The sequence below is a fragment of the Anarrhichthys ocellatus genome, unplaced genomic scaffold (genome assembly GCF_004355925.1).
Source record: "Anarrhichthys ocellatus isolate YVR2014 unplaced genomic scaffold, GSC_Weel_1.0 scaffold31, whole genome shotgun sequence".
NCBI classification, from domain to species: Eukaryota; Metazoa; Chordata; class Actinopteri; order Perciformes; family Anarhichadidae; genus Anarrhichthys; species Anarrhichthys ocellatus.
In genome coordinates this window covers 2,705,615-2,717,821 of record NW_022280061.1, presented here as the reverse complement: position 1 = coordinate 2,717,821, position 12,207 = coordinate 2,705,615, and the positions used below count along the sequence as shown (strand labels likewise).

At 43.7% G+C, this 12,207-nt stretch overlaps 2 protein-coding genes across 3 annotated transcripts; both read right to left on the bottom strand.

The window, feature by feature from the left end:
• Positions 1-536: 536 nt before the first annotated feature.
• LOC116392971 (SPARC-like protein 1) lies at positions 537-5,829 on the bottom strand. 2 transcript variants are annotated; one of them, XM_031864836.1, is made up of 11 exons: positions 5,749-5,829; positions 4,737-4,792; positions 4,576-4,641; positions 3,394-4,479; positions 3,095-3,203; positions 2,618-2,739; positions 2,403-2,523; positions 2,176-2,312; positions 1,797-1,945; positions 1,384-1,532; positions 537-962 (listed from the first exon to the last, which is right to left on the bottom strand). In XM_031864836.1, exons 2-11 carry the CDS (start codon positions 4,788-4,790, stop codon positions 934-936), a joined length of 2,022 nt encoding a protein of 673 aa, XP_031720696.1. In that variant the 5' UTR covers positions 4,791-4,792; positions 5,749-5,829; the 3' UTR covers positions 537-933. The 2 variants fall into 2 exon arrangements, with proteins under 2 accessions (XP_031720696.1, XP_031720697.1); XM_031864837.1 differs by lacking the exon at positions 5,749-5,829 and adding an exon at positions 4,932-4,993.
• A 1,442-nt stretch (positions 5,830-7,271) lies between these two features.
• Positions 7,272-11,440, bottom strand: LOC116392975 (zinc finger protein 345-like). Its single transcript, XM_031864843.1, has 3 exons — positions 10,854-11,440; positions 9,905-10,237; positions 7,272-9,373 (listed from the first exon to the last, which is right to left on the bottom strand). The coding sequence occupies exons 1-3, from the start codon at positions 11,341-11,343 to the stop codon at positions 8,847-8,849; spliced, it is 1,350 nt and encodes a 449-aa protein (XP_031720703.1). The 5' UTR covers positions 11,344-11,440; the 3' UTR covers positions 7,272-8,846.
• Positions 11,441-12,207: the final 767 nt, after the last annotated feature.

Genomic DNA, 12,207 nt, shown 5'->3' with positions numbered 1-12,207 from the left:
TTGCCGGCTGCCCTCCCACCAGCGGCGCCCAGCTTGTTGCTGGTTGTTCAAACCCGGATCAGCTGCACTTGACGGGAGTCAACGGGGCACCCTGCGGGTTTCCTCCAGCATCTCTCTGTGGCAGCACAGCAAACGGTGTGACCGGCACCCTGAGTCCGCTGCCCTTGTGGATTCACGTGGGCCGTGCCTACCGTCCCCGCGAGGATCGCCCCACCTTGCTGGAGAGCTCCGACTGGAATCAGCTGCTGCAGGGGAGCCTGACCTACTTGGTTTCCATCATGGTAATCATGTCCATGCCTAAGGCTACTTTTTGCTTTGTTACCTTACAGAGGGCCGGTATTATGTGGTGAACCGTAACCAGGTGTCAGTGACTTGCATTCTCAAAACCAATGTTGCAGTGGTCGTATTTTCATGTCATGGTGGCTCCAGGGAAATTGACCAATGACTAAAACACGGTATTAAAGCATAAACAGATGTTTCCCGAATGGGATCCACATAATCCACGAATATGATGCAATAACTTTATTTCAGGGCTTTCAAGGAAAGTTGTTATTACTGAACTATATGCTCTGTACGTCAGAGTGAAGTCCACTGCTATCCATAAAGCTTTAATTAGAGCTACAACAAAGCGTATATGCACTGACAAACATTTACAGCGTTTACCACTAAGATAAAAAACACAGTTATTGTTTTATACATTTCCCACTGAAAAAGGGTTCTTCACCGTCTGCACTGAATCCCTCCAACTTAGTCTAAATAAAAAAAACAGATCCAAAGCTTAGCCTGACGCAAAATAACAGCAATGACCACGAACACTTGCTCTATCAGGAGGTAGAGACGAGTTTCTTTCATCTGTTTCTGTCAGACGAGTCTCTTATGAGGTGCATGGAGGCTTCAAGCTGCTTGTGTAGTCGATGGAGGTCAAAAGGAAGCTCAGAATAGCAGGTTGGCATCCATATCATCTGTGGAGAAAACAGATAGCAGGTATTAATAGGATGGAAAATAAAGTATCTGCCATATGCTGTAGAATTGCATGAGAAAATAAACAAATATAAACAAATCACGGATAAAGTGGAGTTTTTACAGAATACCCATAACTGCTACGTACAGTATGTGATGGTACATTACTTTAATTGGATATTTATTGTCAGTCATTTTAAAACAAATAAAAATTAATATGAAATAAAAATAAATGATCCACATTCTCATTTAGGAATTTGATTAAAATAACAGGACACGGAAGTACAAAATGTCCCTTAATAGTTAAAAAACTTTTAGTGAAAAAGTCTTCAAATTCATAAGAGATATTTTATGTCACAGTTAAAGCCATCAATGCATAGAAAGGCGTACCACAGTATGTTGGTGACGTAGTGTTGCTCTTACCATTCTTGATACCAAAACAGGAAGTCCACTCTTTGAAGGACACCTGCTTGTCTTTGTCAGCGTCGCACTCTTGAAAGAAGCGGGAGGTGCAGTGCTCCATCGGCACCAGAGGGACTCGAAGCGGGGCCAGCTCTGAGTGGGACACGACTCTGCACAGGACGGACAAACACCCAGGTTTGATCACTGTGAGCGTCTAATCACATACAGTACAGTGTGTTTGCATTACCACAACACTCATGAATGAGTTTTATTATTTACCATGCCCAGTTCTGGCTGGGGATTTGTTAAATATTTGACATTAGCCAATCCTGTCGTTGGAAGCTTTCCACCTCACGCTATGATCAATTTTTAAATGTAATCTGAAAGTTGAGAAAAATCAAAGTTCACCGTAAGCGCAGAGGAATAAAATGTACCTGTCAGAAGGGTGTCGGTCCAGTTGTGCAAACTGCCAGTGCACCGGGTAGATGTACATGTTGTAGTTCTTCTCAAAGTCCTGCGCGAGCAGCTCAACAGAGTGATCGCCGGCATGAAGACGCCTCTCGCTCTCAAAGATTTTCTTCACCTGCAGAATACAGAACACCAAAGTTTGATCGACTGTGATCACCTAAAACATAAACTGTTAGCGATAATACATTTTATATAGGTTTTCCATAAGCTGCTGTGGGACTTTCTGATTCACCAGTGGACTGATTGATTGGATAAAAGTAACACAATAAATTGCAGAGAAATCATAGTACTTTAAAATCATAAAAGCCCAGAATCCCATATATTCATTTGAGCAGTGGGTCTTACTCTAAAACGCTGTTTAGGTGTGAGGAAGCCAGGAGACACGGAGTCGTGTTCAAAAAGCTGCAGCAGCACATTCTTCAGCCAATCCCTCATTCGTAGAGGGAACTGGACCAGCTCAGTGTCCACACATGGAGGTATCACTGAGAGAGAGACAGAGACGAAGATCAGGGTGAAATAATCCAACAGGAAATGTTTAAAACCATACACTCTGTACAGAGGTTAGCTCTCACGTTTGCATGGTCCAGTGTAGTCCAGATGAAGCCTGTGTCCTCTCTTTGTGCCCTCCAGGTTGCATTTAGTAGCAAAGAGTTCACATGATGTCTCATATGTTTTGTTGTTTGTTCCACAAACCTGCAGAAGTTGAACAACGAGCAACAATCAGATGTAGTGCAGCAGCTGTTGAACTCCAGTCCGGTCTATCTTTCAACAGATCATCCGTACTCACATGATCGAACTCATTCACACCGGGAGGACATGCTGACGGCTCTTGACACGCGCAGCTCGGCTTATTGTCCGCATCGAGCTTACACGTCTTTCCACGTTTGCAGGGAAAGTCGTCACATGGATCTAGTAGAAAAAAACATGCACTGCAATGACCTTTGACCTATATACTTTGTCTGAATTTTAAAACCAGTTGTATCGGGAATCATTTTCAGGACTGGTTTGGTCTTATTTTGCAGTACGGTGAGCTGTAACCACAACACACCATCGCTGACATTCCTCTGCCATCTGAGTTTATACAGCGATCAAATTCAACTTGATCTCCATTGTACAAACCTCAAGCTGTGTTTTGGTAGTGACCATGACGCAGAGTGACACTAGTCATGCGGAAGTTTTAGCTAAATGACCCAGTCAGCAGATTGCCGTGTGAGGCTGTTGGGATAGTGCGTTAGTCAGTACGGTGAGTGCTGAATTAACCAACCAGCAGGGGCTTCTGGGCGATGTGCGCCTCCACCAACAGAGGTCCTGGAGCTGGGGTAGAGATCCACTGTGGCTCTGATCTGCACTGGATTCATTCCTACTAAAGGACCCTAGAAAAGAAACATGGAAAAGAGATATTTCTTCAGATATTAAAATGAGCCAACAGCTGCCTGCTGCTACCAAACGTTGCTATGAGGAGCGATGAGAGTGAACAGTTGAGGCCTTTTGCAAGTAGTGAAGTGATCCATTATAAGTCAGGAATATTGATCATAGCCCCTGAAAAGAAAGTGAATGCATTACCCATTGTCCTGCTCTTCTCCTCTTTTCCTTTTGGACTGTATTGTCAATACTGCTGCCCTCAGACGCCTGAGGAACCTGTTGGCTCTGTTCTGGTCCAGACTGTGTTTCCTCAGTCTGTGGGGAGTGCTTCCTCGCCCTCTTGTTCTTCTTTTGCTTCCTTGTTTTTCCCTTGGTGAGACTTCCGCTGTCATTCTTACTTTTCTCTTCCTCCTTTCCAGCCGGTTCAGAACCTGATTCAAACCCTGTACTTCTCTTTGGTTCTTGAGGGTCCACATTTGCTTCAGGTCTTTTCTCATCAACATCTTTGGATTTGACCTGAGAATCTTTGTCCTTGTCCTGATCAGACACTTCCTCACTGTCCACTGCCTCAGTGTTTTGTGTGTCTTGTTCGTAGTCATCTGCAATGGTGGGCAGTCCTTTCTGAAGGGGTTCCCTCTCTTTAACATCTGTTTGGGGTTTTATTTTAGCAGATACAATCTGTAGAGGTTGTGAGATGCCACCATCAGCAGCATAGTCAAGATCAACGGGGATCTCTGACTCTGTGCTTCCATCTGTTTCCTCCATCAATGAACCTTGCTCCTCTCTGTCTGCTACTTTTACGACAGACTTTTCCACCTTTTCCTTGACTGACGTATTTTCCACCTCATCTTCGCCTTTCTGCAGCATTTCAGTATCCTCTACACTCTCATCCTTTACTTCTTCTTCTTCCTCATCTGTCACCTCCGTTTCTAATTTGTCGTCCAACTTCCTCTCCTTCACCTCAGCTTCGTCGTCCTCCACGGCCTCACCAGGCTGCACTTTGCCTTTGTCCGTCTCCACTTCTTTTTCTTCCTCTAGCACTCTTTTTTCTGCTTCCTGCTCTTCTTCTGCTTCTTTCTTCAAAAAGTCCACCAACTCCTCCTCACTTAGCAGGACTGCAGTGCTTTTGTCTCTCCCTTCAGTCTCCTCAAACTCTCCCTCCTCCTTGTTTGCATCAGCATTGTCTTGGGAGCTCAGTTCTTCATCTTCCTGCTCCTGGCTGCTGGCCTCAAACGTGACGAGAGTGGGTAAGATCTGTGGCTCGTTGGCCTCCTCTGTGATAATGTCCTTATTCGGGAGAAAAGAAAAAAATCCCATTTTACGACATGAAATCATCATCAAGTACATTTAAAAAAAAAAAATGTTTTTAGAGTCCTGCTCTACCTTTTCTTTGGCTTCATGTGAAGTCTTATGCAATCCATGATGTTTTCCATGAGGTTTGCTCTTTACCTAGATGTAATAGGGATAATTCATAATGCATTGAACAAATCTCACATCACATCATCTGTCATGGCAAATGTCAAATAAAAAAAAACATTACTCACAGACGGGGCAAATGTTGCTGCCAGTAAGCAAAGGAATACGAAGCAGGCCCTCATACCTGGAACATTGAAAGGAATACTTTAAACACGGGACAAAAACAACAAAACAAATTTGAATTACACGTTTAAATTACTGTGAATCACAGCAGAGCTGCAATTTGCAAAAACTGATTTAAGATCATCGCAGTATAATCTGACTTCTCACAACACGGACGTGAACTTGGCAAATCTTTCAAAGCTGAAACAGACGAGTGCGTCTGTGTTGCTGCCGACACTGCTGTCACGGTCACAGGCCTGTGAGATGCGCCTCGAAAGTAAACATCAGAAGCTACCAGACTGGAAAAAAGTTGACTAAGTCCACAAACGTTTTGTCTCTGTGGACAGAAACAAAACAGACACTACTGGGCCTGCCCGGGGGAACAATAGCTCTCTGGTTTGGCCCACTGAACCCCAAATAGGTGTAGACGGGTGGGGGGGGGGGGGGTTGAAGGGGTTTGATCTTTTCAATATTCAGGCAATATTAGACTTTTATACTTCATTGTCCCCAAGAGGAAAATTATCTCCACAGTGCTGTTGTGATGACATATTCACTTTTCATCTCTGATATAACGCCCATCTTACATGATTGTCGTAAATGTATCCTGCACGCTATTCAATAAAGGAATATTTGATCTATTTGAGGATATTTGACTATACTATAAAATATATGTTGGTATATAGATTATGCACAGCTGAGTACGCAACATTTAAATGTGTCTATATTACCTCCTGTATATTACATCACAGTGTAGAGAGACTATTAACAGTCAAAATCTCTTGATATGTACAAAAATAATTAAGGCATCAAAGTAAAGTTTTGGCTATCACCAGAGAGGCTGCAACATAACCATGCCACAACACACAACTAGTTTGATTGTGAACTAGTTAGTCAACACAATGTCACACACATTTCTATTTGATCATTAACTAATTACCTTTCAAAGCAATAGAAAAGTCTCAGTAATTAGGATCTCACCTGAGGCTGGCAGTTGCAAGAGAAATAACGAGCTTAGTCAGTGTTGAACCTGTGAAGGTGTCCTTCTGCATTCGAGACAGCGCTCACACTGTCTACACAGACTGGCATGCTGCTGCACACACAGATTTCTTTCTGGGTCGATGGTGCCAACACTTTTTCTCAACTTTGGGAGGGTCTTTGAGCTACAGAGATAACGAGAGAGGGGAGGGAAAGAGATCCAACGCTGCACTTCATTTGGGTTCTTTGTTTCCCAAAAAGAAAGTCAGGAAAAAAGGTGAAACTCTAGAGTCAGAAAACAGCAGAAGAATCACCCCGTATGTTGATCTTGTGGGTGAATTGTAGTTACACTTATTTTATATATTATTTCTTGACTTGAGAAGAGATTTGGTGAGGTGACATTTTATTGTATTTAGGTGGTAAATTACTAACACTGTTACAATTACCTGTTTACAGTAAAACACTTTTACCGTGATTGTGCTTTACAGTATAACTGCTATATTGTTTGACAGTATGATACTGAAATAGTGTTTTATAGTACAATACTGTAACTTACACACACATCTCACACCACACTCCCAGTGCAGCCACACTGCCTGCACTGTCTATATTTAGATGTGAAATACAGAGCTGGTAAACCAGATCATTGTTCCACAAACTGAGACAGGACATGCTTAATTACATACATGAGAGTCACTTTGGGATTGAAAACTACAGGAGGAGAGCGAGGGATCTGTTCCTTTGTTCAGAAACGTCCAGAGAAATAACAGAGAGATGGTTCACAGATCAGCAAACAGAAGGGCACAAGCTACTGCAACCACACAGTGTACCTGAGCGTCCGTGGGAGAAAATCAGTGTACCTCTTCTGTCTGGTTATTGCACAATACCCATACGGCAGCATTTAGAGTTAACCATATCAAATTACTAATTTGTGTTTTTGTTAACTTGTGAATGTATTAATAAGTGTGTTGTGTGTAGTTTGTTTATGACGGAGTGAAACTAAACCAGTGAAACCTGTCTGATGAAAGATAGTTTCAGAACAGAAATAACATCATTGTGGTCACTAGATGTCACTCTTTCACTGTGATCCTGACGCCACTAATATGACAAGTGTTGAACAACAGTAGCATACCACTCTAGGGATAGGTATCTACCGCTGAACATCGGTTCACACGTCTTTAGGGATAGGTACCTACTGCTGAACATCGGTTCATACCCCTTTAGGGATAGGTACCTACCGCTGAACAACAGTAGCATACCCCTTTAGGGATAGGTACCTACCGCTGAACAACAGTAGCATACCATCAGCCACTTTTCGATCTCGGCACTACTGGTCTGGGGTTATCCTCATGAGTTCAGTTAAGCCGGTCATTAAAGATTTTTTGATTTTATTAGTTTTTTTCTCAACATGCAGTACATTGTGAGTTTTGTGATGTAATACAAATGTCCCTTTATTATTTGTCTTGAGAACATGTATTCAACTGCAACAATTATGTATTGAATGTCTATTGTGATTCTTTTATTTGTTGGGAATTAAATGCAAAAGTATTGGGTTGTATTACCCTTTGTAAATAAACTAACATTCCGGCATATAATGTAAAATCACCATAAAACACGCCAACATTTGGTATATTCATCTGTATTCTTGAAGAACAGTACATTAGTCTAGACTTTCCCATTTTTTTACAACAATTTGTTCCAGTGCAACCAAAGGCCAAAACACACTTCTGAATGGAAGGTGACTTTAATAATAACCTCGTAACATAATGCCTTGTTGAAAGCAGCGAGGCAGTTACAGAACAGCTGGAGGAGTTCAACAGAGCAGGAGGAGGCTAATGTTGAGATTGAGGGAGAACCAGACGGCAATAACTCATTCACACTGATTTAGTCATTGACAGTTTCAATACACAGTTCAGCTGAGGAGTGAGCGTCGGGCCTCATTACTGAATGACGGGGTGTTTAGCTGACGTGACTTCAAGCTGACCACAGCCGCACCTCTCTGTGAAGGAGGAAACCGTCAACTTTTAAGATCCAGTCAATCCTGTTAAGTTGAACGTTTCAAGGTCACACTTTAGGTTTTTGCGTACAGCGTCACTGGGATTTAAAAGTAAAACATCCCTGAAAAGTGCCGTTTGTCATTTTGGTGCAAGCCGTCCTCCACGGGACAGAAGCCCAGTTCTGCAGCAGCTGGTGGACATTTGGTGACAGTTGTGTTTTCTGGCTAGCATGCACGCAGGGAGTAACAAAGAGGGAGCAGAGATAAAACACCGTAGTCCTAAATACAAAGGTGAAAAAATAGATATTACTTAGACTCACTGTCTATTGATGGAGACAGTAAGTCTCTCTCACACACTTTGATGACCTGTGTAGCTCACTGATCTTTAAACTGTTTTCAATTCATAAGGGAAATTTAGCCATTTCAAAGGAGCACACGCAGTCTTTCCTTGTATGTCGGTACAGTAAACCAAAGCCGACATACTTTGCCCACTTTCTGAGCAATTTGCACAAGTAATTGATGAAATTAATGTCCAAATAAAATACATATTTGAAAACGAAGTTATTACAAAATTGTCATAAATAAGAAAAACGGTCTAACTTTCTTATAAAACAAGTTAGAATTGAAACTAAGAATTACAATGAATGGTTCCACACTTTGCTACCGAGCCATCGCATACAGCAGCGGCCGATCACAGTATCTGTTTTGTCTTTCTACTCATGAGAATTGAACCGATTCATAGAACATCTCTGGAATGCAGCTAATTGAATTTGTTTCAGTAAGAATCATTTATGCTTTGACCTCAGCATGAGGCACATCACAGTTCCTATAACTTGTTGAGATTCTCCTTTCAGATTGAGAGCTCTGAAAAACAATATCTTTGTTCTCAAAGGGAAGACCTGTCACAGAAATGTGAAACGGTGCAGACGAGACAGTTATGAAATGGTCCCCGGCCGACAGTTTAAGGAACAGCCAGAGATTAAGTCAAGGTTAGACCAACACACACAATCTGATATTAGCCAGTAAGTATGATCCTACTTTTACATATAAATGATAAACATATTCAGCATTGTATACCATCAGCCGTTTAAAAAAACACGTGTAGCTACTTCAGCTGCTTGCTGTGTGACCGCTGGTGGAATTTAAGCCCCCCACAGTTTCTGAAGGACTTCCCACATTGTCCGCAGATGTACGGCTTCTCCCCGGTGTGGATGCGGAAGTGCCTGGTTAACGCCCCCGAGTGACGGAAACACTTGGAGCAGACCGAGCAGGTGTACGGCCTCTCTCCTGTGTGGATGCGAAGGTGAGTCTTGAGGTTCTCCATGCGGTTGAACTCTCGGTTGCACACGGTGCAGAGGAAGGGGCTGCAGCCCGGCGGGTACAGCTGCAGCCTGGTCCTCTTGCTTCCGTCTACGGGCTGCTGACAGCACTGCTGGAGCTTCTGCTGGCACTGGCCGTAGTGCCGCCGCAGCAAACTGGGCAGGTGGAACGTCTGGCCGCAGGACTTGCAGGCGTAGAGGTTGGTTAAGGTGTGGCCGAGGTTGCGGCCGGTCCGCATGTGGACTCCATAAGCCGGTGGAGGTTCTTCTAGGATGGGAGCTGGTTCGTCCGACTGGAAGATGTTTGGGAAGTCTGAGAAGAGGGATGGATCTGTTATCCGTCATGTGGGGGTTAAACTGAACAACATTTTTCATCTTAAAGCCATTTACATTTATAAACAGAGGATTTTGTTGGCAAGTTTTAACATTTTCATCAATGTTTTACGTTACAGATCATCTTCAACATGGCAGATGAGTCCACTTTTTTGTATACATCAGCCATAAGAATACAGAGATATTTCTTGGAAGCTTTTATCAAATCATTTGATGGTTTGACTGCATTCACAATATTATGAGAATACATTGACGTTGAGCAGCCAAATTGGAAGTCCAGATGTTGAACTTTAGCAGATGACTGTCACATGACTATCATGCAAAGTGGCGGATTTCATATTGTTTGTAGAACTGATCAATACTACCAAAGCAACCAATGGAAAGGCCTCGGACTGAATTACGTTTGATCAAATTCCACCTTGGTGGAGGTATCTTTTATTGTAAGTGCCCTGAGGTCTAGATGCTGTTTCAGAGAGGGAACACTGGGCACTTATTATGCTTTCATTCTTACCCTGAGCCAGCCTGGTGCAGGACAGAGAAGCGGTTGAGTCTTGGCACTGAATGTCCAGCACTTCTGGTTTCCACTCTTCCAGCACTTTGGACTGGACCGCTGTCATACACTCCGGGCTAAAATCCTCCACTTTCATCAAGTCTAAACAGCCGGCTAAACCATCTCCCTCCTCCTCTGGCTTCTCCTGCTTGACAATAAACTGCTTTAAAGTGGACTCGCATTCCCCGTTGGGAAGTGTTGGCGAGTCGCGTTCTTGAGCTGCCAGTTCTGTACACGGCTGGTTGATGCCGGCTACCCTCACCTCACACAGACGAGAGATCTCTTCACTGACTTCTGGAAACAAAAAGATCACAGGTACACACAGTGAGCAAGTTAACATCATACATTATTAATAATAAAATATGTATATTCTATAAATTGTCTGGTGAAATATTCATTCAACAGATAATTGAACACATTTTCTGTGAATGCCATACATTTGTATTTAGATAAGTGTACATGAATCAAGTTACTTTAAGGATTAACTAAATGTGACCGTGCTGTAAGAGAACAATGATCCCAAAGACATCATAGGTGCTTAAGACCGTTTTAAAAATAAACTAAAATCAAAGGATTTAGACACGTTTGTGGTTTTCAGTGGGTGTTAAATACCACGTTGTATAGTGGATTTTTGTTACAATAGTAAATGTATACAAGTAGCCCTCACAAGCATTAAACAGATATCTCATCCTTCACATTAGCTTCTAGATAAAGAAATGAAGGGGAGCCGTTTGCAGTTGGAATTAGCAAGTGTTGAATGCCAAATGTGTGAAAACAGTCAGCACCGTTTATGAACAGTGTCCGTGCACACTTACCATTTGAGAAAGAATATATATTCTACTTTATACGGACCTAAAAGGTATGAAGAAAGTGGTCGAACGGGAAATACTCAAGTGCTAGGCCCACGCACCTTTAGTCAAGGCATCACAAGCACCAGCACATCCATCGTCTCCGTCACGTTGAGTCTTCATACCGTCGCCTGATCTCTGCTCCTCGTGTTGGGAGTCAGGAGACGGGTGCGCACGGCTGTGACCTGGAGGAGGAGAGTCTCCTCTGGGGCTTTCCCGACAGTGCTTAAAGAGATGCGGGTGCTCCGCACGGTCGTCCAGGACGTGATTCGTAAAAGGAGAGCCGCCTCCTCTTTCCTCCATGCGCGCGGAGTCCAGCATCTCTTCAGCCCTCTGCAGTCTTTGTTTGAGGGACTCGTTCTGCCGTCGCATCTCTCCGTAGACGGCTCCCGTTGCCTGACCCACAAGCTTCGTCACCTCTCGAACTGCGACCTCCACAGCCACTTCAAACGCTCCATGTATCGCTGCAGCGAGCTCCTCTTCCAGAGACAGCGCAGCCTCAGCTCTGGCTGCTTTCGGGCGCTTGTTGGTCTCAGCCAGCTGCGGCTTCATGGTGCATTTAAGAAAGGCACTTCGGCTCCGCGCTATGACTTGTTATTTAGAAAACTCCCAACAGGACAACAGGATATCGCAGCTATGGATGCCCTGTGGCAGGCAGCCCGTTTATAAGCAGAGAGAGGTTTCACTTCCGCCGACAGCTTCTGACACCTAGTGGCGTAGAGGCTGAACTGCACCAGTCAAAAAAAGACAACCCGACAATTAAATTGAGAAACTCAAAGTTTATTGTGTTAAAAACATCCGACCAGGTTCAACTGGCACTTTTAACAGCATGCATACTGGCGTTAACACTCGTGCACGATGCTTTCAGGGGCTCGTCCATCAGCGACGGGTTTTATAATCGTCCAAGTGGGAGAGTATCCACCCAGCAGGCCCGAGGATGGTCAAAGTCATCACGGTCAGCACGAACATGGTTTGCTGCAGGACAGGGCCATGTTACTTCAAGTTTATTCAGAATACGTTTAAGGGTCTTAAATTCAAGACATTCTGCAGCTTCTGGAAAACTTAACAGGACTGATTTGTAAACCTACCGCCGGGCCAATCTTATCTTTAGGTGGTTTTCCGCGGATATAACTTGCTCTTTGTTGGATCATCACACCTGGTCTGTGAGCAAGAGCCCGTCTAGCCCCCAGCAGTCCAGCAAAAAGCCCACTCATGTTGGCTGTAAAAGACAAAGGCCCGTATTTCTGCTCCTGAGACAAGAGGAATGAGTGGAAGTCGGAGAGGGGGGGGGGAAGTCGGATCGCCACGCGCTTTAAAGTGTCCTGCAACACACCTGTTAATTAGTTCACTGTTAATTAAGTGGCCTTCAGGAGCTAAAGGAAGAAACATAAAAAAGCTGTGATGAGTTCAGGGTCC

Coding starts and splice junctions, on each gene's coding strand:
- LOC116392975 (XM_031864843.1), bottom strand. CDS start 11,343: ATGAAGCCGCAGCTGGCTGAGACCAACAAGCGCCCGAAAGCAGCCAGA. Junction 10,238..10,853: donor TTGTGATGCCTTGACTAAAG/GTGCGTGGGCCT, acceptor TTTTGTTTCCAG/AAGTCAGTGAAGAGATCTCT. Junction 9,374..9,904: donor CTGCACCAGGCTGGCTCAGG/GTAAGAATGAAA, acceptor CCCTCTTCTCAG/ACTTCCCAAACATCTTCCAG.
- LOC116392971 (XM_031864836.1), bottom strand. CDS start 4,790: ATGAGGGCCTGCTTCGTATTCCTTTGCTTACTGGCAGCAACATTTGCC. Junction 2,740..3,094: donor TCGCCCAGAAGCCCCTGCTG/GTTGGTTAATTC, acceptor TTTTTCTACTAG/ATCCATGTGACGACTTTCCC. Junction 1,946..2,175: donor CACCTAAACAGCGTTTTAGA/GTAAGACCCACT, acceptor TGTATTCTGCAG/GTGAAGAAAATCTTTGAGAG.